At 34.7% G+C, this 24,856-nt stretch overlaps 1 protein-coding gene across 2 annotated transcripts; it reads right to left on the reverse strand.

Annotated features, from left to right (window-relative positions):
* Positions 1-2,662: 2,662 nt before the first annotated feature.
* Positions 2,663-10,444, reverse strand: LOC145086990 (ARM repeat superfamily protein). Of its 2 annotated transcripts, XM_079024873.1 has the most exons (22): positions 10,275-10,444; positions 8,892-8,993; positions 8,462-8,605; positions 8,268-8,348; positions 8,121-8,190; positions 7,958-8,028; positions 7,707-7,870; positions 7,549-7,620; positions 7,225-7,459; positions 6,878-6,940; positions 6,520-6,789; positions 6,309-6,422; positions 6,058-6,184; positions 5,816-5,985; positions 5,607-5,708; positions 5,432-5,535; positions 5,085-5,364; positions 4,771-5,006; positions 4,228-4,695; positions 3,837-4,131; positions 3,061-3,244; positions 2,663-2,931 (listed from the first exon to the last, which is right to left on the reverse strand). In XM_079024873.1, exons 1-22 carry the CDS (start codon positions 10,380-10,382, stop codon positions 2,852-2,854), a joined length of 3,540 nt encoding a protein of 1,179 aa, XP_078880999.1. In that variant the 5' UTR covers positions 10,383-10,444; the 3' UTR covers positions 2,663-2,851. The 2 variants fall into 2 exon arrangements, with proteins under 2 accessions (XP_078880999.1, XP_078881000.1); XM_079024874.1 differs by lacking the exons at positions 8,462-8,605; positions 8,892-8,993; positions 10,275-10,444 and having other exon boundaries at positions 8,121-8,196.
* Between the last annotated feature and the right edge of the window lie 14,412 nt (positions 10,445-24,856).

The following is a 24,856-nucleotide window of genomic DNA, read 5'->3' on the forward strand; positions in this document are numbered from 1 at the left end:
AGGTAAGTTTATTAATGAAATTGATATTTATTTATTACTATATTTAGTGCAATTATTACATTAAAATATTTTGTAGAATTTAATATATATATATATATATATATATATATATATATATATATATATATATATATATATATATATATATATATATATATAGGGAAGGGTTATTTGGAAAAAAAAACCCTAATTTTTTTTGTGATCTTTAAGTATTTTTTTTTTTATGGTTTTTTTGTTTTCCATAGAACCTTAACTTATATATATATATATATATATATATATATATATATATATATATATATATATATATATATATATATATATATATATATATATATATATAAATTCAAAATAACATTTACCAAATTGAATGAGAGTGTGACAAGTAGCAAAAAAACCTTTATTTATTAGAGTAAACTTGAAATACATGATGGGCGTGTTCGGCACGGAACGTTTTGGAACGTTTAAGAGCTTTTAGCTTCTAGCGTTTGACAAAACTCTGCGTTTAGAACAAAAAGTTTCGTTTGACACTACAAGATTCTAGCGTTTAGTTTAATCAAAACGCTCTAAATCGAAATGTTACTTCACGTAGCGTTTAACAAAACGCTACAAGCTATAAGTTAGCCGCTACCTGCTACCAGCTACCCGTTACCAGCTAGCTTTACCGAACACGCCCGATATATATAATATTTCGCAAAGTAAAATCCATATTTTGGGAGATTTTCTTAATTTACAAATTGCAGCATTTGAAAATTGTGACTAAATTAGTAGCACACATTAACCAAACACGTAGTTGATCTGCTCAGTAATCCAATAACTAATTACGTGATTAGACGTATTTTGTTGCCTAAATCATTTGCAAAGATATTTATTTGCATTCAAGAAAATTCTTTAAGTTATACTAACAACTAATGAAAAAGATGAAGTGGTAGGGATCATTCCTAAAGTAATTTCACGAGAATCGAAGATATTTAAAAACTCAATATTTAGAAGTCGACATTTATTTTATGATATTTTGATTAAAAAAAAAAGTGATCGTCATGATATTATATGTCCCATTTTGATTTTTGATCCTTAGTGGCTAACTCTTTATTAAAAGGGTTAAATTCCTATTGAATCTCGCAATTAATCTTCTAGGTAATTTGTATATTAAAGAATTATTATATCTTTTGAATTATTTTAAGCGATATATTTTTTAAAATAATTATTGAAAAATCCATGTTATATGCTTATAATATCAAAAAAAGATACTTGAATAGTAAATGGAATTTTGATTACCAAAACCCAACTTTTCGTCTTATATGATCAAATCTTCTATTTATTATAAATTCAATGTATATCTTCCTGATTATTTGTTATAAGATTTTGTTATCTAAAATAAAAATTCGTTAAAACTAATTTCTTTTAAATAAAAAATATGTTAGAAAAAGTTTTTGTTTTTTTTCCGAATGGTTTTTTTTTTTTTTTTTTTTTGAAATTAAACAAATCTTAGCAATGCACTAGTCAAATAATTACCAAGGGTTTAGATATTTGTTGAATTTTGTAATCAACCAACCAACCCAACTGAGCTTCAACTTATTACTCATATTAAAAAGTTGTTTCTAATTTGACAACTCTTAAACATCCTATGAATATTTTTATTAAAAGTCAACCTATAATAAACTATTTATAATTTACTTTTTCGAAAAACAATACAAATTCAACAAATAAAAAAATCTTAAAAATCAAATAGGATGTCTATATATAAAAATAGGGTCTCTTTTTAGTCAATTCCTATTAAAAAGATAAGGATTTGATTTGATACTTTTATATAAGTGCAATGTTGTAAACTAAAATTACAAATGATGACATGTAGGGAATTGCTACATAAAAAGTTGATAAATGAAAAAAAAATAATAATAACCGATAGAAAATAGTCAAAAAGTATAGGGATGGTGTATTTTGAGAATGAGAAATTAAATATCCTCCTACGTTTTTCTTTCTATAAATTTTTTTTATCCAATTAAATGATGACATGTGTCGTATTTAATACTCATTTAATGATATTTTAATATACTAAAATGACATGTCATCATTTAATTGGATTGGACGATTTATAGGAACAAATGTAAAAAGATATTTAATTTCTCTATTATAAATATGGTGTAAAAATTAAAAAAAAAATAAAAACCCGACTAAAAAAACCAAAAATATGAGTATGTTACTATAAAATCAAAGATAATTCCATTTCTTGGTTTGGGCGTTTCAAATATAGCATTCTGAAACTTCTATATCGCACAAAAAGTGGTAAGAGTTACAGTGGTAAGATAATTCCATTTATTGGTTGAATTTCTTTACTATCACTATCACAGTTATTCAGGATTATTTAAGAAGCCAAAAGTTACTTCAATTTTAGATGCCTCTCCTACTTGTTCGAATAACTGTTACAACACACATTTTTTATTCCAGAAGCGCAAAGAACAAAAATACCATACTAAAAAAGCATACAAACTTCAAACAGCTAGGCCACCACGTTTTTGGTAGCCATCACTTTCTCATCCAAATCATGTATTATCGTCAACTGTGTTCCTCTGATTAATTTATTACCAATTAATTTATTTTTTAGTACGTTGGTATAATACTGATGTATCAGGGAAAAAAATCATAAAAGGCACAAAAACCAGAAACACAACTAATAAAACATTGACATTTCGGAAACATGATTTAGTGAAGTAAGTATCATATAATGGTTTGTTACATACATCAGGAATAGGAAGAGACCTCGTTAGATACATCTTCAAAAACTATTCGTTTTTGTGTACATCTCAAACTCAATAAAACTCGTTTTCTACATAAAACAACCAAATCAAGACTACATAATAGCAGCCAAACCGATTGCACCTCCATCTTCAGTTCTGGAATCTGAGGCAGATATTGAGCTTCTTGGTCTTGCTGAAAAACACCAAAATTGAGGGTTTTTAGAACACACCATAATATAGATGTGGATTTTATTTATATTTATATATGCATGTGTCATATGTATGGTTATCTCTAGATTCAAGAAGGCCCTTCCTTTCTTACCTACAACATTAGTGATTACGTTCACACTTTTTTGAACAGCAAGTGCTTTCAACTGGTTCCCAGTACCTACCAACAGCAAGCTTCTCATAAGCTGCTTTTGTTCCTTAAGACTACTCGTCTTCCCCAATGCTTCTTCAAATGCCAACAGATCTTGAGGCGTAATGCAAGGAAGTGACAGCAAAATCTATACAAATTTTCACAATAAACAATGCAAGATTTAATATTTAAGCTTTCCCTTAATACAAATGCTTAAAACTTTAGACCTTTAGTGTCCTACAAAATAAAACAGGTTGTACTGCGTTCGACGTGTATTGGACTGGGGCCGAGACTCATGCCAATTAGACAAAAAAAATTTGCAAAATTTTTGTCCCACTCAAAAAGGTGGGACATGGACTCGCTCTCGGTCTCTCGTTTATGAAAAAAGACGTAAATGCCCTTTTCATCCTCATCATCAAAAATATCCCTACAAATCTTGTTCAGTCCCATGTAAAAAAACGCAGCCTTACGGCTGCGTTCGTTACACATGACGGGACTGGATAAGGTCACTAGGGATATTTTCGATGATGAGAACAAGAAGAGCATTTACGTCTTTTTTCATAAACGAGAGACCGAGAGCGAGTCCATGTCCCACCTTTTTGAGTGGGACAAAAATTTTGCAAATTTTTTTTGTCTAATTGGCATGAGTCTCGGCCCCAGTCCAATACACGTCGAACGCAGTACAACCTGTTATGTTCTGTGGGGCCCAAAGAAAAAAAAAATAGTGAAAAATTACTTACTTGTCTGGGTGTAGGGTCGTCCTTGCAAAAGTTTACAAATATTTCTCGACACAGACTAACAAGGTCAGCACTAGTAAAAGCATTTGACTCGAGTGCTAAACCTTGAATTATCCCCGAAAAAAGATCTTTACAAACAAATTGTCGAAGCTCAACATTATTGGTCAACATAGCTAGGTTGACCACGGCCCCACAGAAGGATGCAACCTTAATAGTCGACTCACCATCCGTCCATCTAAAAGCATCTAAACACAAACTCAACATCGGAACAGCTATATCCTTGTTCTTCAAAAGAAACCTGCACAAATCCACAATTATTTCAATTTTCAAATTAAAAAACTAAAAAAATATATTAAGGACTCATGTGCTGCTATACATATAACATATTACATACCCAACTAAAGAGGTTGACACGACATTAGAATCTTTAGAAGACTGTTCAGAATTGAGCCCAGGGTTCAACCCTGGGCCCCCCAAAACTGAAAGGAGAGTTGAAATCTCACGGGTTAAGCCACGGAGTAACTTTTCTTCCATTACTTCAACTTTCAAATCAGATCCACCTAAAACTCCATTAAAATCTGGAACTTTTGCTCGCCCTTCATCCAAGAGACCAGACCATGAGATTCTAAGAGCTTGATGAGAATATACAAGAAGAGGGTACATTAGTCTTTTTAACCATATGTCCCACAGATCAGAAGGACAGTTTTTCACTAATGGGATCAAAATCGAATGAACAAGTTGTCTTATATGCCTGAACTCCATTGACTGAATATTCTCAACCAGTGCTAAGTCAATCGCTTCGATATCCATGCATCTGAAAAACGAGTCTCCAACTGTTGTTGATAGACCCAGTACATTATACCTAGATCCAATACATAAAGACTGTTAAGGGCAAAATGGTAATTATGCCACATTGGTTAATGGTTACTTAACTTACCCGCTATCTCGGATACCCTTTAACCAGTTTCGGATATCGGTTTCGTTTGGTTCTGGATTTCCGTCTTTTGTGTTTTGCAAGCCATCAGTGAAAGTTATTGTACCCTTGGGCATTTTCGTACTTTCACCAAGAAGACTTGTTCGTTCGGCATCAGTCATGATCATAGCAGACTTTATTTCTCCAGGTAACAATTGAGTGACAGATGGCGACCAAAGAGAATGCATAGCACGAAGAAGCTGAGAACAAAAAAGAAGAAACATTTTTTTTAGATATAATTTTGCTTAAAAGACTTTGAAATATATTTATAGTCTTACTTTGAGAAGAGGTGGGAGCATCCATGGGAGATGAGAAGCCAAAGGATGAGAAGGAGTAGAATTATTAACATTCAGATTTCCTTTTTTAACCCCACTTCTTTTAAGTGCTTTTTCAAAGAAAGTTACAGTGTGAAATAATGACCACATAAACTGTGTTTCACCACACAATTTAACCAGGCCTGATGGATCGGATAAATACATGTTTTGCCACTCGATTTGTGTCCATTGACTGCTTAAAGGCTCAAGCAACCAGGTCATAACTTCTTGCTGCTGTTGAGGTCTGTATTTAATTACATAAAAATTAGTAAATATCAATGAAATAAAGTAAAAGGTTAAAAGTGAATTACCCAGCTGCAGATGCAATAATGAGAAATGATTCACCAAAAAGATTGTGTTCACCACGAAGTAATTGACCTTCTTTTTGCAGATATGACACCATGTCTGCTATGCCCTGTTATCAACAAATATCAAATATTATAATCACAAATATTATGAGATAGGTGAGTTGAATTAATTAATTACCTTCATGTGAGGCAAAAGACGTGTGTCAGCAGTTTTGGCCAATCGTATAAAGGCTGTGCAAATATGTAATCTTGCATGTCTAGATCTACTAGTTGCAGGATCCTGTGTTAAAAAAAAAAAAAAAAAAGGCATGGTAGATAAGTAAATATTTAAATAAAGTAAGTCAAACTGGATTTTGTTTTTGTATAAAGAAAAAGTGAAAAGCATACCTTGACAGCTATTGGCAATGAGGTTAGGAGCTCAAAGAGTTTCTTGATAACACTTTCAACAGCATCCGGATAATACTTCAAGAAGGGTCCCAGTGCTTCTAAATAGTGCCCAAGAACTTCAACTAATTCAGGTTCACTCCATTTCAAAGAAAGAAGTTGTTGAAGTAGACCTGAAGTTCACAGTAAATGGTGTGTTAAAAGATCTGAGAGTATACACACAGTAAAAAAGTATAAAAAAGAACCTTCTAGAATTCTGCAAGAAGCAAGTTGAGCATCAGAAGCACTCCCATTCTCATCATTTTGACCATCAAAAACAGCTCCCAAAACATTCTCCACAGCAAGTTGCATGCTTTCTAGTATAGTTAAATTCTGAAATTTGAATTCAGAAAGGTATTCAAGTCTTTTTACATTTTTAACTTTCTTTCTATAACTTTTTTTACTGTGGTCATTTTTCTAGATAGAAGGGTAAAATGGCCATTTTTCATAATCAGACCTGAGAAGGCAGTGGGGAAAGAAGAAGGCTCTTAATGATCATAATGATTCTGTCTGAAACTTTGGTAATGGTTATAAGAGGTTTGAAAGAAGCAATAAGTCGAACCAATTCCAGCTGTAAATTCCAAGAATTAAAATTTAATAATGTTAGAAAAATGGAATAGATATATAAGATGGTTAATTGACCAGTTTGACCTTACATATATACTCACCAGCTTTGCACGATATTGGCCAAAATCTCCCATGCCCTCCACGTCATCACTCCATAATTCCAATACAGCAAGTTCATTTCCAGGGTTAGATTTTTCTTTTTTAAGCATTCTCTGAAAAGATATATCCAACATGATGCTACATATCTCATCATTTACAAAAGGTAAGATCTTTCTTTTATGATTATCAGTCTGCCCTGAACCAGGGGCAAGATTGTCAACTGACCCATCTCCAACTGTCTTTGGCTTCGAGAGTGAATCTCTCACTAATGCCTGATCAACAAACATTATCATGAATCTTTGAGTACATACTGTTATTAAAACACTAAACAAAAACTACTTGCAGAAACTTTTAATATACCAGTAAAAATACAAGGGACTGATAGTGAAGCTCGATCTTATAATGTCTGAAATACTGCACCATCTGCAAAAACATTTTCAAGTGAGGATCATACATCTTAATCACTTATAGTTCTCTAACATAAGATTAAATGACCATTTTACCCTCACATTTAACATTCCAACAAACGATTTTCACAATATTCTTTAAGTTTAACATGAATGGGGTTGAGATTTAAAAAAAAAAAAAGGACATATGAGTAAAGGGTTTGTGTCTGAATACATTAATCCAGGTTTTTTGCTTGACTCATTTAGTCTTTTTGTCCAGATTTAAGTAAAAAAGAAGCAGTTCTTTAGTTGATCTATTACCTTTTGTAAATAGAGAGATAGTATTTCACTATCACCAGTGATGCATTGCAAGTTTGTAGAACCAAAAGACACCAAACTTTCACATATAGACTCTGCAAACTCAAAGTCACTATCACTAATAATGCCAGAATTTGTCTCTGATACCCGTAAAAACTCTGTAGATACATTCATCAATATGACAAGAATGCTACTCATTGCAGAATCAAAATCAGAATCTGCATCAGCAGGTCTCCTCCTACAGACCATCATCTGGTTGTTAATAAGTGAAACCAGGGGCAAAAAAGTCAATAAACTTATAACATAGCCAACATACCAATTGCTTACCTAGAGGACACGAGCTTGAAAAACTCACACGCATGAAGTCGGAAATCAGGAGAAGATAGTAGAAAGCCACAACTAGTTGAAAGGAAGAATGGTTGTTAGAAATTTAGAATATAATAAGTGGAAGTGTTTTTTATAAAAGTAGAAAAGATGATACATACCCATGGATTGTGCCATATTTTGAAAGATAAGGAACTGGGGCCCACTCAGCATATGCATTGATGGCATTAAGAGTAGCTGTTACTGTAGCTGCATGCTGCTTTGCAACTTCAAGTTGTTGCCTACCTGCTTCAGTCATGGCAGCTCCAAAGTGTCTTTCTAATAACTGAATGAGAAATGTAATAAAATAAGAACAAGGATGCAGTTAATACAGACATCCATAACCATTAATTAAACAATAAATAATACTTACTGTATACAACAATGGAAGGATTTCAGGCAAAGATTCAGTTAACCCACGTAACAACAGTCTACGTCGATCACCTGTATAGATTAAAAGTAAAAAAAAATTAGTGAATTTTATAAAGAAATATCAATAAGATAAGAGAGAATAGTTGTAACTTGTAACTCCAAACCTTCTAAGTCTTCGTTATGAACAGTGATATCTTCAGGAAGCCACCTCAGCATCATACACACCATCTCAGCCTACAACTAGAACAAAAATCAGCTTCAACATTTAGTGAAAAGCAAATAAAAAAGAACAGGAAATGGATTTTCTTTACATGTGTGGGGCCAGAGTTGGAAAGAGCTACTAGAGATGGAACAAGTTCTTGCCATAGACTTACGCCTTCTCTCCTGACTATCTGTATCAAAGATAGATACAAGATGATGATGATGATGATGATGACAAAGCAAATAAACCAATTGCATGGAACTTATGAAGCTAAAAAGGTTCAAAATGAAAATAGAAGTAGACCTCAGCAATTAGAGCAGCTGTTTGACTTTTTAGAGCCCACTCTCCAGAACTGTTTGCAATTTCGTTCATTAAATCCATAGAAACTTTTGCAAATTCCCGTCTTTCATCAGGGCTCAATTCTTCCCATCTTAGTCGCACTAGATGCTGCATGCAATAACATAATCATTAAAAAAAGATCTGTTGTTTGAGGCAGTTATGTTGACCCATTTACCTAAAAATGGGTCGATTTGGACTAGGGTTAGGTTTTATCTGTAACAGGTCAAAAGCATTGAAAGTGTAACCAAATGCCTACAGCCTCCTAAATTTTTGTTTATAAAACTCAAAAAAGAAAAAGGATAAAGAAGGGTTTTGGCAAAGATAAACAGTCATGTTACTTTTATTTACATCACTAGATGAGAAGAAAAAATCAGCATAGAAGTAAGAAAAGAACCTGCAATAATTTGAATGCATGCAGACGAACTTCAGAAGGCCAATCTTTCTTGACTAAAAGAAATGATGTGCTTGCCAAAACACGAACATCCCCAGATTTTACCTACAGAAAAAAAGGATAATTAAGGCTCACTAAGCAAAATGTATGTGGATACCGATATCCATAGTAAAACAGCAAATACTTTTCCATAGATCGACATTGCATAACAATATATAAGAAACCCAATCACATATAGTGTCTAGAGACATGTAGGGAATTGTTAGCTATGATTTTTGTAATTAGTCACATGCTTATCACAAGCATATAAGTTGTTAGAAAGTTAAGTTAGTTACCATTCTGTTAGTGATTAGTTAAAATGTGTATATATGTTTCTCATTTCGTTTGTAACAATTCATTCAATCAATGAAGAAAACTTTTCCATTTTTCCAACTCTTTCTTCTTTCAACTGTAACATGGTATCAGACTGAATTTGATCCTTTTCTACTGTCCATCATCTTCTTCAACTACTCAATTTCTCTTTCGTCAAGTCTGAATATCTGATTCTGATAATTCTTATTGCGTTAATGCCACTGCTCCTTTCTCTCTTGGGTCTTCTGATAATCCAAGAGAGAATATGAAGACTACATTACTTGAGGTGAATGATGTCCACTATAAACTATAGATGGCAAGGGTTTATGACATAATCATATGCCTCAGCAACCAATACTTTTTAGACCCTCCAGTACCCACAACAGTGACATCAGGTTTTAGTAATAGGTGTAAATTGTAGCAGGTGATGCATAGACTGGAACAACTTGATCATTAGTATAAGCACATCTTCTTCTCCTTTAACACAATCAGGTTTCACATTAGGCCTACAGTTGTATGTATAGCTTTGAGCTTTCCACTCTTCTATTCTTCATACTATAATTTCTCTATAACACTTGTCCAGTTCTTTGTTCTTTTTGTTTCTCAATACTTTTAACGATAGTTTATTTCTAACTTGTAAAACCTTTCAACTCCAGCATCATATGAAGGATTAAGTTTGCCAAAAAACATCAAAAGAATGTACAGATTTTTCAAAAGTGACATGAAATAAATTTCAAAATCTATTGAGAAGTGAAACATGTGGAACCTCAGATGAACCTAAAATTAATTTTTCTCAATTACTAACAACTAACACAACATTGCAGAAGTTCGTTCATCGCATTTCCATACATAACTTCACATACGCTAAAAAAAATCTTCAAAATACGCCACATCCACTGATTCGTAGGCAGCGTATGATCAAACTTGTGAAATAAACACGTTTTGCAACCAAAACCCGAATAGTGCATGAGAATGGACGTAATATACTCACAGATCGATGAAAAATTTTGTAAAATAAAACACAAATGAACATACAGATTCTAAGTACGACATAGCCGATTTGCGATCGTCGGACGAAGAGCTCCAGCCAAGGGCAGCGACGATAGCTCGGGCAACATCGCTCGCTGTACCACTGCTGTCCATGGTCGCGGCAACGACTAACGTGTGAGTGAGGGTTTTAGAAAGAAAGAGGAAAGCTTGCGATGGTAATGTTCTAAACCACAGTTTTAAGTTTAAAAAAAGTTATACCTTTTCTTTCTTAATTTAAAACTTATTATATTTTAATATATTTATTTTCTAATAGACCAATGTATTCTCATCAGATTTTAAAATCAGGTGTTTTAGTTTAACATAGACAATTGGTTTTCGATTCAATCAATTCAATTGTGAGTTCAACTGATCTAGTAGTGGTGTAGTTATGTATATTTTAGATAACCTAATTGATCGAGTTATTTAATTTTCTTTTGAAATGAACTGTTTAGTTAAATGATTAAATCTAACTATTCAAGTCAAATAAACCGTTTCAAACAGGTTTTTTATCGGTTCTATCACACAACTTGATTTTTTAAATAATCGTTGGTTTCAATTTGGTCTAGAAATTGACATAAAATCGGTTATTGTTCAAACGATATCGTCCCCAATTTCCTGTCCTACCACACGGTTAGAACCAATTTTTAAAGCATTGGCTCTAATCAAACAATTTTAACATTTCATTTTAAACTGATTATTGATCTTTAATGTTATGTTAAACCATTTTATATGTCATTTTCTATTATTTGACTTCGCATACGAGGTGGTATCGTTATTATTTGAGAAGAAAACAAATTTAACATAAATTTTTTATTTTAAAAATAACAATAATAATTAAGACATGACTCATATAGTCATCAAACCATCAGTGGACTTTCATGGTCTGCGATTTCGTCATTTTGATTTTAATTTTGGGGTTATATATGCAATTTCATCAAAAGTATAATTTTTCTTTTCAAAATTTATCATTACAAAAGTGCATATGACGTCTGGTCATATATGATTTCGTTTTACGTCACCCGTAATTGTAGTCATATTTCAACAATCAATATGAGGCCAACATAATTTTGTCAAACTCATAATGTCTAATACCCTACGTATAACGCGCCAAAAATTATAAGGTAAAATTTTCATTTTTAAATTAACCATAAACACTATTTATGACGTCTGGTCATATATGATTTCGTTTGACGTCACCCGTAATTGTAGTCATATTTCAACAATCAATATGAGGCCAACATAATTTTGTCAAACTCATAATGTCTAGTACCCTATGTGTAACGCGCCAAAAATTATAAGGTAAAATTTTCATTTTTAAATTAACCATAAACACTATTTATCTTTTTTTTCAATCATTCAAAAGTATATTAGAGTAAAAATAGTTATCATAGTACAATCTCAAAATCATAAAGTTGCGGAAACATGGGTGGATGCACTGAAATAAAGTCAGGTCATTCTCTTTCGAATTGGAAGTACCTGAAACCATAACCATAAAATCGTAAGCACAAAGCTTAGTGAGTTCCTCAAAATACCACATACCATACATATCATTGGGACTAGCCCTCACATGGGCCTAGCCCGCATAAAATAGGCCTAACCCGACATACCACGCAATAGTCACAAAGGCAGCTAGCATCCTACATAACATACATTGGGCCTAGCCCTTCCCCGTCCATGGGCTCAACCCAACATACAAATAGGTTTAGCTCATCATACAATGGGCCTAGCCTAACATACCATGCAAGAGTCACAAAGACAACTAGCATAACAGATCCTAGTGGGTCGGCATTGGTGCCTTCGATCCACGTGTACAGTAATGAGACTCACCCCAATCTGAGATAACCAAAAACATGTGTTATTGCTACTGGAATCCTCACATTGAACATAATTGATACGTAATATTACTACACCTATTAGTTTTACCAGCTATCTAACTAACTATTACGATTTAAGGTAGTGTACCTTCTCGCAAATAATATAGCACTAACAGTCGTGTATCAAGCATTGGGAACAGATTTAATTATTTAATTTAATTACTAAAAAATAACCTAAAAACAAGCAAAAGTTAAATTGGTTTTTATCTGATTTTGCAAGTTCAGACAAACTTAAACACTTAACTAACGATTTCAGTTAGTTACTAAAAACACTTCTGTTTAGTTCGAATCCACTTCTCCTCTATAGTTCACTACTAATTATGGATTATTAAAGTTGGTTATCAAATATTATGTTATTAGCAATTCATGTAACATCCCAAAAATACGGTCCAAAAGTTTCGTTTTTAATTTAAAAATGAAACCATAACAATCCAAATCATCTCATTAAAAACATAAATGATAGTATCTTAATACATCATATCAAAACACTGTATCAAAATAACATGTCCAAATATCAGAGTAAATCATCCCAGGCTAAACGTTGTGGTGTGTGCAATGTATTCATCCCGGGCTCTTCCCCTTACTAGCGGAAGTACCTGAAACCAAAACTGAAAACTGTAAGCACGAAGCTTAGTGAGTCTCCCCAAACTACCACATACCATAAATATAATCAAGTTACTAAGAGATCCCCCCACCACCACACACTCAAGGAGATACGGGCCCCGCCCACACTCGACTGACTACAAGATACGGGCCCCGCCCACACTCGACTAACTGTGAGATACTGGCCCCGCCCACACTCAACTGCTAAACATACATACATGTATCACACAGACAACAAGTATAATCAATCTATCGATTAGCCCTATATCCATACTCAAGTAATGTTATGAAATACGGGGCCCTGCCTACACTCGACTATCTATGAGATACGGGCCTCGCCCATACTCAGCTACTGATCAAAACATATACAGGTCGACCTTGGTGCCTTCAACCCATTCATACCAGGAGGAAAACTCACCTCGCAAAACTAACCGTGAAATCTCGCGTGAGGAATTTCTGACGGATACTCCAACGACTCCCTAACTATCATTATCACAATAACACTTGGGCAAAATCTGATAATCCTTCTTAGGGTAAGATGACCATTTTACCCCTAGTCATAGTCAACATTCTGGTAAAAGTCAACATTTTGGGTTGACTCAACTCGTCGAGTTGACCCATCAACTCGCCGAGTTATATAAATCAAAAGTCCTGAAATCGTGATCCAACTCGTCGAGTCATCCCCCCTGACTCGCCGAGTTCCCTGGCTACTTATGGTCGTGATAAAGCGAGTCAACTCGTCGAGTCATCCTCAGACTCGTCGAGTTCTACCATATTTAAAATCGGGACATTCCAACCCAACTCGTCGAGTTCTTCTATGGACTCTACGAGTTCCTCTGTTTGTTTGGGTCATCTTAACGGATTAAGCCTCTATACTTCATATCTAAGCTTCTTCCTTCTCATACACACTAAAAACGTCTTTTTAAGGGTAAAGTTTCAAATTTTACCCATTAATACCCTCTTTTGACTGGTTTAGCTCAAACCCTAACTCTTTAGGACTTAGATCTTGGTCCACAAGTCGTACTTGCACCAAACTATAGCATACAAACAAAGATCTAGGCCTTAAACACTTCATGAACACACAAAGTTTCCACCTTTCACTCCATGCATGGGCTTTTGAAGCTTAAAAGGATAAAAAATAACATCCTATGGCTTGCATGGGTCTTCAATGGCCATAAAGTTTGCACCTTTATGCCATGAAAGCCCTTAATGATTCCAGATCTGGTGGTTCACTCACTTAGGATGTCCATATCCCAAAGATCAAGCTTCTTGGACCAAAAACTCAATAAAAAGATGATAAAGAGATATAAGAAGCTATTAAGCAAGTTTGAGACTTGTTTACCAGAAAATGATGAGGAAGAAACAAAGTTGTTGGGAAATTGTTAAGAAAATGAAGTTGTTTACTAATTGAAATTCCTAGATTCTTTTGAGATTCATTGAACTTTTCAATGGCATGTTTAATCTCGATTATGCCCTCTCAAGTTTTGTGACTGGAATGACGAAGATCACAAACAAGGTGTGAATAACCATGAAAATTAGTTTGGTACACTTAATGTTACAAATCATCCAATCAATGTGTTGGTTAACCACGCACGCTCCATTGATCCATGATTAATATCAAACTACCCTTTGCCACACATTGTCAGTCCTAGATTAGTGTGTCGGGTAACCACACACGCTCCACTAACGACTTAACAATGTGCAAAGTATAATTTCATGGGTTAGCACCAAATTCACATTTTTCCTAAGTAACTAAGATTGGGAATTTAGAAGTGTTTAGTTACTTGGTATTTTCATTATACTTTTAATGTCCTATCCTAACCATTCGACTAACGACCATCCACCAGTCAGCGGTGGGTGAGAGTGGACACCCATTAAACCACTATTTTATAGGCAATAACCTTATACCCCCCCCCCCTCTTATAAACCGACTTCGTGAATGAGACATACTAACGGTAAGACTGACCTTTTACTTATACATATATAATATATTAGACTTTTAATTCTATATAATATGAGGGTGTATTTTAAACTTTTAAAATACTAGATGATTTAGTCTATTAATAAATTATACTCTTAATTTAATTAATCTTAAACCATGTTATTATGGATTTATTAAACTTCTCTTTTAATTAAACACTTTAACTAATTTAATAAAGTCCATAAGGTGTAATTGAACTATTCAAGGCATCTAGGTTATTAAAATTTCAAAATTAAATCTATTTAGTTAATTTTTAAGTTATGAACACAGGAGATGCATATTTTGAAATCTTTTAGTTACTAGATGTTTTAGAATTCAATATTACAAATTAAAACATTTTAACTAAACTTTTTAAATTCCAAAACTCGATGGCAAGTTTTGAAACTCTTCAAAACCTTTTGGATTCCAACTTGATGACAAGTTTTGTAACCATCCAAGACTCTTGAATTCCATAACTCATGAGTTTAATGTTCCATAACTTGAGGACAAGTTATGGAACTCATTAAAAACATTTAGATCAATTTCAACAAATAAAATTATCATATAATTCATTATTGATCTAACTAAACTCATAATAAATTATACTCATAATTTAAATAATTTTAAACCATGTTATTATGGATTTATTGAACGTCTCTTTTAATTAAACACTTTAATTAATTTAATAAAGTCCATAAGGTGTAATTGAACTATTCAAGGCATCCAGGTCATTAAGAATTCAAAATTAAAACTATTTAATTAATTTTTAAGTTATGAACCCAAGAGATGCATATTTTGAAACCTTTCAGTTACTATATGTTTTAGAATTCAATATTACAAATTAAAACCTTTTAACTAAACTTTTCAAATTCCAAAACTTGATGACAAGTTTTGAAACTCTTCAAAACCTTTTGGATTCCAACTTGATGACAAGTTTTGTAACCATCCAAGATTCTTGAATTTCATAACTTATGAGTTTAATGTTATTTTAATGGATGAGACTTTTCATGTTCCATAACTTGAGGACAGGTTATGGAACTCATTAAAAACATTTAGATCAATTTCAACAAATAAAATTATCATATAATTCATGATTGATCTAATTAAACTCATAAAGCAATATAATATCAAATCAACAATTTACAAATAACTTTGTTTATCATATAACCAACAATTATCTTAAAACTCTGACAATTATCTTTTGATTGGATGAGTATAATCACTACCGTATCAGAAAAAACATATTTTATGATACAAAACAGTTTATGGTAGTGATCCCGATCCAATATAGGCCAAAAAACCCGAAAATTTGCCATCTGCCAATGCAACTCGTCGAGCCAGGCTTTGGACTCGGCGAGTTCAACTTGACAGAAGGCCATTTCAGTTTTTTCAACTTTGAACAATTTCCAAATGCAACTATATAACATAAAACTACTCATGGCTCTGATACTACTGTTGGGTTTTGTGTATTATAACACTCCTATGGTGTACATACAACCCTAATAGCTTTGGATCTAAGTTTTCTCTAGTTATACATGCAATAAAATTTCCAAAGCATGAAGCCTACAACTAGCATACAATTTTGGTACATGAATCATAAAACTAGTTAGAATAATACCTCTTTATTGTAGCTTGTAGTCTTGGCCTTTCAATAGCTTAGTGCCTTAAGTGTGATGTCTCAGATGGTTCACAAAAACCATGAACAAATGAAGACTTTGAGATAGACGCTAGACACTCCAAAATCGGCTATCTTTCTTCCTATAACACTTAGGGCCGATTTTGTTGGATTAGTGTCTAAGATTGTAACTATATTTGCTAAGTACTTGACCCGGTTATGCATGGTCCTTTTGGGTTGCCTTCACCATAGCAACTTGACAGGGTGATTTATAAAGAGAGAAGATATATTATTATATTATGAGAATAATATATTAAAGGAATAATAATATTATTTGATTAATGTAAGTCATAAATTAATTAGAAATTAATTTGGTGACTAAAAGAGGTTAACTGAATAAAGGGGTATAAACTGTCAAATGTGTGATAGTTGTGTTTTTGGGCTATGAATCCTTATGGATATTAGGGTGGCCGAATTTTAGGGTTAGATATCTTAAAATTCGTCCAAGCCTCGTATCTAGAAGGATCTTTGGATTGCTTAGGGCCTAAGTTATTTAATTAGGGTTAAGGATGTAACCCTAGTAGCTCATAGTATAAATAGACCCTATGAGTGAGGGAAATCGGCCACTCTTGTTAGATTGAAACCCTAGAGCCGATTTCCTCACCTCTCATCTCTCTCCAAATCATCCTCTTGCTAGTTGGTGTTTGTAAGCCATTAGAGGAGTGACAATTGTGACTCTAAGATCCAAGAACAAGAAGATTCAAGCAAGCAACTTAAGGTATTCTTCCAGATCAGATTTCATATGTTATGATTCAATTGTTTTCACTAGATCTAGAATTATAAGCCTTGGAAACATTGCATGTGCACATAGGAAAGTTCTTATGGCTCAAACCCATCAGTGGTATCAGAGCTTTGATTGATTTCTATTGAATTGATGCTTTGGTTGATTGCTTTTTGCATGAAAAAATCGTTTTTTGTGCCCCTGAATGATGAACTCGGCGAGTTTGAGCGTCAGTTAGAGCAGATTTCGGGATTTCTTGCTGTTTTGCTTGAGGATACTTGCCTTAATTGCAATGTGTCATTAATATCTGAATTTTATCATATATTTGAGTATATCCTTGACCAAACAAAAGATAATTACCATTTAATTGAATGATAATTTCCTTATATGATATTAATTGATTATTTGAATTAAATTGGTAAATTGTCTTGCAAGTAATATTGACTAGGTCAAATTTAGATAATCATTAAATTAATTAGTTGATTTATATTATTTGCTATTTGATCATTTATGTTTTAAAAAAGTTCAAAACTTGTCCTCAAGTTTTGAAATTTAAGTTTTGCGATTAAAAGTTTAATTTGAATAATTTAAATTTCAAACCCTAAAATTTTACAAGTTTAAAATTCAACCCTATACTATTATAAATTACAAGCTTTATATATATATATATATATATATATATATATATATAATTTAAATGCTAGTCTTACCGTTAGTATGCCTCATTCACGAAGCCGGTCTATAAGGTGGGTATAAGGTTGCTCCCTATAAAATGGCGCTTAATGGGTGTACACTCACACCCACCGCTTGCTTAACTGGTGGAGGGTCGTTAGCCGAACGGGTAGGATAGGGCAATCATCTCCTCATTAATAAGTATAATGAATCTATATAAAGTAACTAAACAGCTTTACAAAATTCCCAATGTTAGTTACTTTAGGCAAAGTGAATTGATGCAATCTCATGAAATTACACTTTGTACCCTTGCTAAGAAGTTAGTGGAGCGTGTGTGGCTAATCGGCACACTAATTGGTTCTAAGAAAAGGTGGCAAAGGGTGACTCATTGTTTGTCATAGTTCGATGGAGTGTGTGTGGTTAACCGGCACATCGAATAGGTGATTGTAACAATGAGGGCACCATGTATATTTGCATGATTATTCACACCCGCTTTGTGATCCTCGGCATCCCTGTCACAAACTAGAGGGGCATATCGAGATTTAAACATGTCATTGAAAAGTTCAATGAATCTAAAAAGAATCTAGGAGTTTTTCAATATGTTTAAAACTTAATCTCTTTTATGTTTTTTCATGGTGAAGAATTAGTGAATCGTCATTCACTTACCTTCAAATTATTTGCGTGTTAAATTACGGCATCCCTTTTCTAATATGTAAATAACGTTGTTGGATCCTAGCCCTAATTTCTCATTTTGGGTGTTTAATTAGGGATTCATTTCTAATCAAACTTTGTTCTTTTCAATGTCAAATGTCGAACTCAAACAACAACAATGCTTCCGGCTCATTCTCACTCATGAATTTGTGTGGGAGAGTGATATTCGACGGGACCAATTTCAATGATTGGATCCGAAACATCCGAATGGTCACTCTTTACGAGGATAAAGAGTATGTCCTCGATAAGGAGCTGAAGGAGGTGAACATCAACACTGCTACTCCCGAAGAGATCGCTACCTTTGAGGCCCATGAGCGTGATGCTACGAAAGTCCATTGCATCATGCTAGCGACCATGACTGTTGAACTTCAAAATTCCTATGAGGACTACTATCCCTATGAGATGCATCAAGACTTGGTGGACCATTACCATCAAAGTGTGAGGCAAGAGAGGTATGAGATCATCACTTCGATGATAACTGCCAAAATGGGCAGTGGAGAGTCTCTTACCGCTCATCTGCAAAAGATGTAGAGATATGTCGACCGTCTGCTGAAGTTGAATGTTAACTTTGATGAAGACCTGGCAATTGACATTATCCTTCACTCCTTGCCTCCCTGCTACAACCAGTTTCGCATGACCTATCACATGAATAAAGAAGAGGTCACCTTGAGCAAGCTCCAAGGATTGCTGAGAACTGCTGAGAGCAATCTCAAATACAAGTCTGCTGCATCAACTCCCACTCCAACTGCTGCTCCTGTTTTGGCCATATGGCAAGGGAGGGGAAAGAAGAGGAAGGCTCCCTCCAAGAGCAACCACAAGGGTAAATCCCAAGATGGTACCTCTTCTAGTGGAACCAAAGTTGGTTCTGCTAAGCCCAACTCAAACCCAAAGAGTGCCACCACTGCCACAAAATAGGGTATTGGAAGAGAAGCTGCCCGTAATATCTGCAAGCCATCAAGGATGGGAAGATCAAGCCATCTTTCGCAGGTATTTACACAATTAAATCTAATGACTCATCACATGCTATTTCTTGGGTTCTTGATACAGGATGTGGTTTTCACATATGTTCTGATTTGCAGGGACTAAGAAGAGATACGGATGTGGAGCATGGAAGAATAAATCTAATCATGTGAAACAGAAGATCGTCGCCTGTCACCAAGATTGGAGTGTATTCTTTAGCGCTTAGTAATGGATTAGGTTTAGATTTAAATAATTGTTGCTATTCGCCAGATATGGCAAGAAACATCATTTCATTTCATGGTTTGTTTAGACAGGGATTTAGATATTCGTTTGATAATGAAAAATGTTCAATTTATGCTTATCTAAATGGTGTTTTATATTTTGAAGCATTGCCTTGTAATGGAATTTATGAAACTGTTATGGTTGTAGATAACCTAGGAAATGATGTATTGTGTGTGGATTCTTCCAATAGTATGGATAAAGCATGCTTGTGGCATTGTCGTCTTGGACATGTAAACAAGAAACGCATAGCCCAACTCCAAAAGGATGGAGTGTTGGAGTCATTCGACCTTAGGGACGATGACGTGTGCAAGTCTTATTTACTTGGAAAGATGACCAAGTCTCCCTTCACTGGCACTTGTGCGAGGGGTGTGCGAGGGGTGAGGGTTTATTGGATCTCATACATACAGATGCATGTGGGCCCTTTAGATCCACCACAAGGGATGCAAACCGCTTCTATGTGACTTTCACCGATGACTATAGTAGATATGTGTATATCTATTTAATCAAGCACAAGTCAGAAACCTTTGAAAAGTTCAAAGAGTTTAAACAAGAAGTGGAGACTCAATTAGTCAGGAAAATCAAGATGCTTGGATCCGATCGAGGAGGAGAGTACCTAAGTCTTGAATTCCACGACTACCTCAAGGAATGCGGAATAGTTTCGTAATTGACGCCACCTCAGATACCACAATTTAATGGTGTAGCTGAGAGGTGTAATTGAACCTTGCTAAACATGGTTCGTTCCATGATGAGTCGTGTTTCACTACCTTTCTCATTATGGGGGTATGCCTTAGAGACTGCCGCCCATATCCTTAACTTAGTCCCTACAAAGAAGGTTGCCAAAACACCTCACGAGATGTGGACAGGGAAAGCTCCCTCGTCGGCACATATTAAGGTTTGGGGTTGCGAGGCTTTCGTAAGACGAGAGACTCACGACAAGCTCGAACCTCGTAGGGAGCGCTGTATTTTCATCGGCTACCCGCATAAATCCTTTGGATATCTCTTTTATAGACCGAGTGACAATGTTGTCTTTGTTGCGAGGATAGGGGTTTTTCGAGAGCGAGAACTCATAAGCCAAGGGGGCAATGGGAGGCAAATCGATCTTGAAGAGATTCAAGAGCCAAGCGATGAAGAAATCTCTAACGTTGGCGCTCAACCCGAGGAGGAAACTTCGGTTGAACCGATTGACGAGTCCTTACCTCTTAGACGTTCCGAAAGAGTTAGAGTTCAACCCCAGTTATATGGTTTTCATATTACTATAGAAGGGGACACGTATATTAGTGATAGTACGCTAATAAATTTAGGTAAACCTAACAGCTATAAGGAAGCCATGGCAGGCACGGAGTCTGCAAAATGGAAAGAGGCGATGGACAGCGAGATTCAGTCCATGTACGATAACCAAGTTTGGAATTTGGTTGACCATGTGCCCGGACGTAAGACGGTTGGGCGCAAGTGGATCTTCAAGAAGAAGACCGACATAGATGGGAAGGTGCACACATATAAGGCGCGATTGGTTGCGAAGGGCTTTACTCAAACTCCCGGAGTTGACTATGATGAGACCTTCTCACCAGTTGCCAAAATAAAGTCTATTAGGGTGATGTTGGCCATTGTTGCATTTCATGATTATGAAATATGGCAAATGGATTTCAAAACCGCTTACCTTAATGGGAAGTTGGCTGAGGATGTTTACATGGCTCAGCCAGAGGGTTTTGTCGATACGAAGCATCCCAATAGAGTGTGCAAGCTTGAGAAGTCCATTTATGGAATTAAGCAAGTGTCTTGCAGATGGAATCTTTGCTTCGATGAGAAAGTCAAAGAGTTTGGGTTTGTACGAAGCAAAGATGAATCATGTGTATATGTCAAAGCCAGTGGGAGTATAGTTAGGTTCCTTGTATTGTATGTCGATGACATACTGCTCATAGGAAACGACATCCCGACACTGCAGGAAGTTAAGTCCTGGCTCGGGAAGTGCTTTGCTATGAAGGACCTCGGAGAGGCTTCCTATATTCTAAGAATAAGGATATTGAGAGACCGAAGTAAGAGACTAATATGACTTAGTCAGAATACTTACTTGGAGAAAGTACTAAAACATTTTAGTATGGAAAACTCAAAGAAGGGAGAGTTACCAATCCAAAGTAATGCCAAGTTGATCAAGACTCAATACCCGAGTACCGAAGTCGAGATAGCATAGATGAGCCAAGTACCATACGCTTCCGCAGTTGGCTCGATTATGTATGTTATGACTTGTACTCGCCCTGATGTGGCCTTTGCTTTGAGCATGGTCAGTAGATATCAAGGGAACCTGGCAGAGCACATTGGACCGCAGTCAAGAACATTCTTAAGTACCTTCGGAGGACCAAGGAATGGTTTATAGTCCTCTGTGGGAGTGATGACTTAAAGGTGCGAGGGTATAGTGACGCTAACTTTCAGACCGATAGGGACAACTACCGTTCGCAGTCGGGCTGGGTCTTCACCCTTAATGGAGGAGCAGTGACTTGGAAAAGTTCCAAGCAAGAAACCGTAGCTGATTCAACGTGCGAATCAGAGTACATTGCAGCGAGCGAAGCGTCAAAAGAGGCGATATGGTTGAAGAACTTCATTGGAGACCTTGGAGTTGTACCTGCCATAAAGAAGCCTATGGAAATTTTCTGTGATAATGAAGGAGTGGTTGCCTTAACCAAGGAACTGAGGGATCATGGTAGATCTCGACATATCGACAGAAAATATCACTTTATTCGACATCGGGTAGAAGAAGGACACCTCATTGTTAAGAGGGTATCGTCAGAGGATAACCCAACAAATCTGCTTACGAATGGACTGAGTAGGGTTAAGCACTTGCAGCACGCTAGGAGCATCGGGCTGAAGGACGATATTAGTTTAGATTAGATAGTTTAGAACTATGTAATAGATAAATGTAATTGACATTTGATGATTAAATAAAGGAGTATTGTTTATAAGTAAAGCTACTGTCTTATGTTAATTGTTTAACTATTGTTTCACTTTGCATGTTTTGACTTCCTGAATAATTGAGTTATTAAAAATAATCGAATTATTCGAACGGTCCACATTCGGTCATATGTTGAGTTAAGAGGGTATCGTCAGAGGATAACCCAACAAATCCGCTTACAAATGGACTGAGTAGGGTTAAGCACTTGCAGCACGCTAGGAGCATCGGGCTGAAGGACGATATTAGTTTAGATTAGATAGTTTAGAAACATGTAATAGATAAATGTAATTGACATTTGATGATTAAATAAAGGAGTATAGTTTATAAGTAAAGCTACTGTCTTATGTTAATTGTGTTGGATTAATGTCTAAGTCCATAACTATTTTGGTATGTACTTGACCCGATGGTGCATGGTCCTTTTGGGTTGCCTTCACCAAAGCAACTTGATTGGAGAAATGAATAAATAGAGAGAGGATAATATGATTTATTAATATGTTATAAGAATAATATATTAAAGGAGAAATCATATTTGTTTAATTAATATTGGTCAATAATTAATTGAGAATTAATTTTGTGATCAAGTGTAATTAATTAAACTAGAGGGGCTGAATTGTAATTATGTGATAGTTACAAAATAAGGTAAGAATTATCTTATAAGTATGGTGAACGAATTTAAGGTTGGAAAGCCTTAGAATTCGAGTATGATAAGGATTCAAGGATTATCTTATTGGTTGCTTAATGGATAATCAACTAGATAAGGATAATGACTGAAACCCTATCTCTACACCTATATAAACAACCCCAAGGTCATGAATTCGTGTATCCCTTCCCAAGAAGTCCAAAACACGAATTCTAACCTCCCTCCTCTCTCTATATACCTTCTCCACTTGCTTATGGTGTTTGTGAGCCATTAGAGGAGTGACACTTGTGACTCTTTGCTTTCTAAGGTCAATTCAAGGAGGAATTAGATTGTTATTGCTATATAACAATCAAGGTATGTTCTTAAACCTATTTACATGTGAATTCTGATTTCCATATGCTAGTATTAGGGTTCAAAGTCTTGGATTCAAAGTATGTACAATAGAGAAACCTAGATCCGAGCTTTAGGGTTTGTATGAGCACATAGGATGTCTTATGACCAAAACCCATCAGTGGTATCAGAGCCATGATTGGTTTCTATTGTATTGATGCTTGATGTAACTGAAAATCGTGTTTTGGCCTCACTGTTCGACCTGACTCGGCGAGTCACTCTTGGACTCGGCGAGTCAGCCTTACTCGGCGAGTTCCAGAGGGTGACTCGGCGAGTCGGTGCGTCAGACAGTGCTTATCTCGGGATTTCTTGCTGTTTTTGCATTGGGATAATTACCTTATCATGTTAGATTAATATTAATCCGATTATATGATATATTTGACTATAATTTTAATCTAATTGAAGATATTTATCAATTAATAGGATAATTGTTTCCTTATAAGATAATTGATTAATTATTTTAAGTAAATTGATAAATTATTTTGCAAGAAATCATCAAATATGGATAATTATGTGATTAAATGTTAATTTGAATTATTTGTTATTTGATCCTTGTTGTTGTGAAAAGTTTCATATTTGGTCCTTTAGGTTTTATAGTTTAAATTTGAACCCCAAAAGTTTTTGTTGTTTTGAAATTTAAATAGTTGAAACCCTAATGTTTTGAAAAAATGTTTCAAAACTTGCCCTCAAGTTTTGGAATTTAAAAGTTGATTAAAAGTTTAATTAGGAATGTTAAATTCTAAAACCCTAGTATAGTTTTGAAAAAGTTCAAATACACCCTTATGGTTTTATTAATTAATTAAGGTGTATAATTAAAAGAGATTTAATAAATCCATAAAAGTTTAGGTTAACCATTTAATTAAAAGTATAATTGTTAAAGTTAACCACATAGTATTTTAAAAAGGTTATAAAATACACCCTATACTATATATAACATTAAAAGTCTAACATTATATATATATATATATATATATGTATAACTAAAAGTCAGTCTTACCGTTAGTAGGCCTCATTCACGAAGCTGGTCTATAAGGGGTGTTTAAGGAAATTGCCTATAAAATGGCGATTGAATGGGTATCCACTCTTACCCACCGCACTCTTGACTAGTGGAGGGTCGTTAGCCGAACGGGTAGGATAGGACGAAACCTTCCATTAT

The sequence above is a fragment of the Lactuca serriola genome, chromosome 2 (genome assembly GCF_051521515.1).
Source record: "Lactuca serriola cultivar US96UC23 chromosome 2, Lser_US96UC23_V15, whole genome shotgun sequence".
In the NCBI taxonomy this organism is placed as follows: domain Eukaryota; kingdom Viridiplantae; phylum Streptophyta; class Magnoliopsida; order Asterales; family Asteraceae; genus Lactuca; species Lactuca serriola.

Coding starts and splice junctions, on each gene's coding strand:
- LOC145086990 (XM_079024873.1), bottom strand. CDS start 10,382: ATGGACAGCAGTGGTACAGCGAGCGATGTTGCCCGAGCTATCGTCGCT. Junction 7,621..7,706: donor AAATATGGCACAATCCATGG/GTATGTATCATC, acceptor CCTTTCAACTAG/TTGTGGCTTTCTACTATCTT. Junction 3,245..3,836: donor ACGACCCTACACCCAGACAA/GTAAGTAATTTT, acceptor AAATTTGTATAG/ATTTTGCTGTCACTTCCTTG.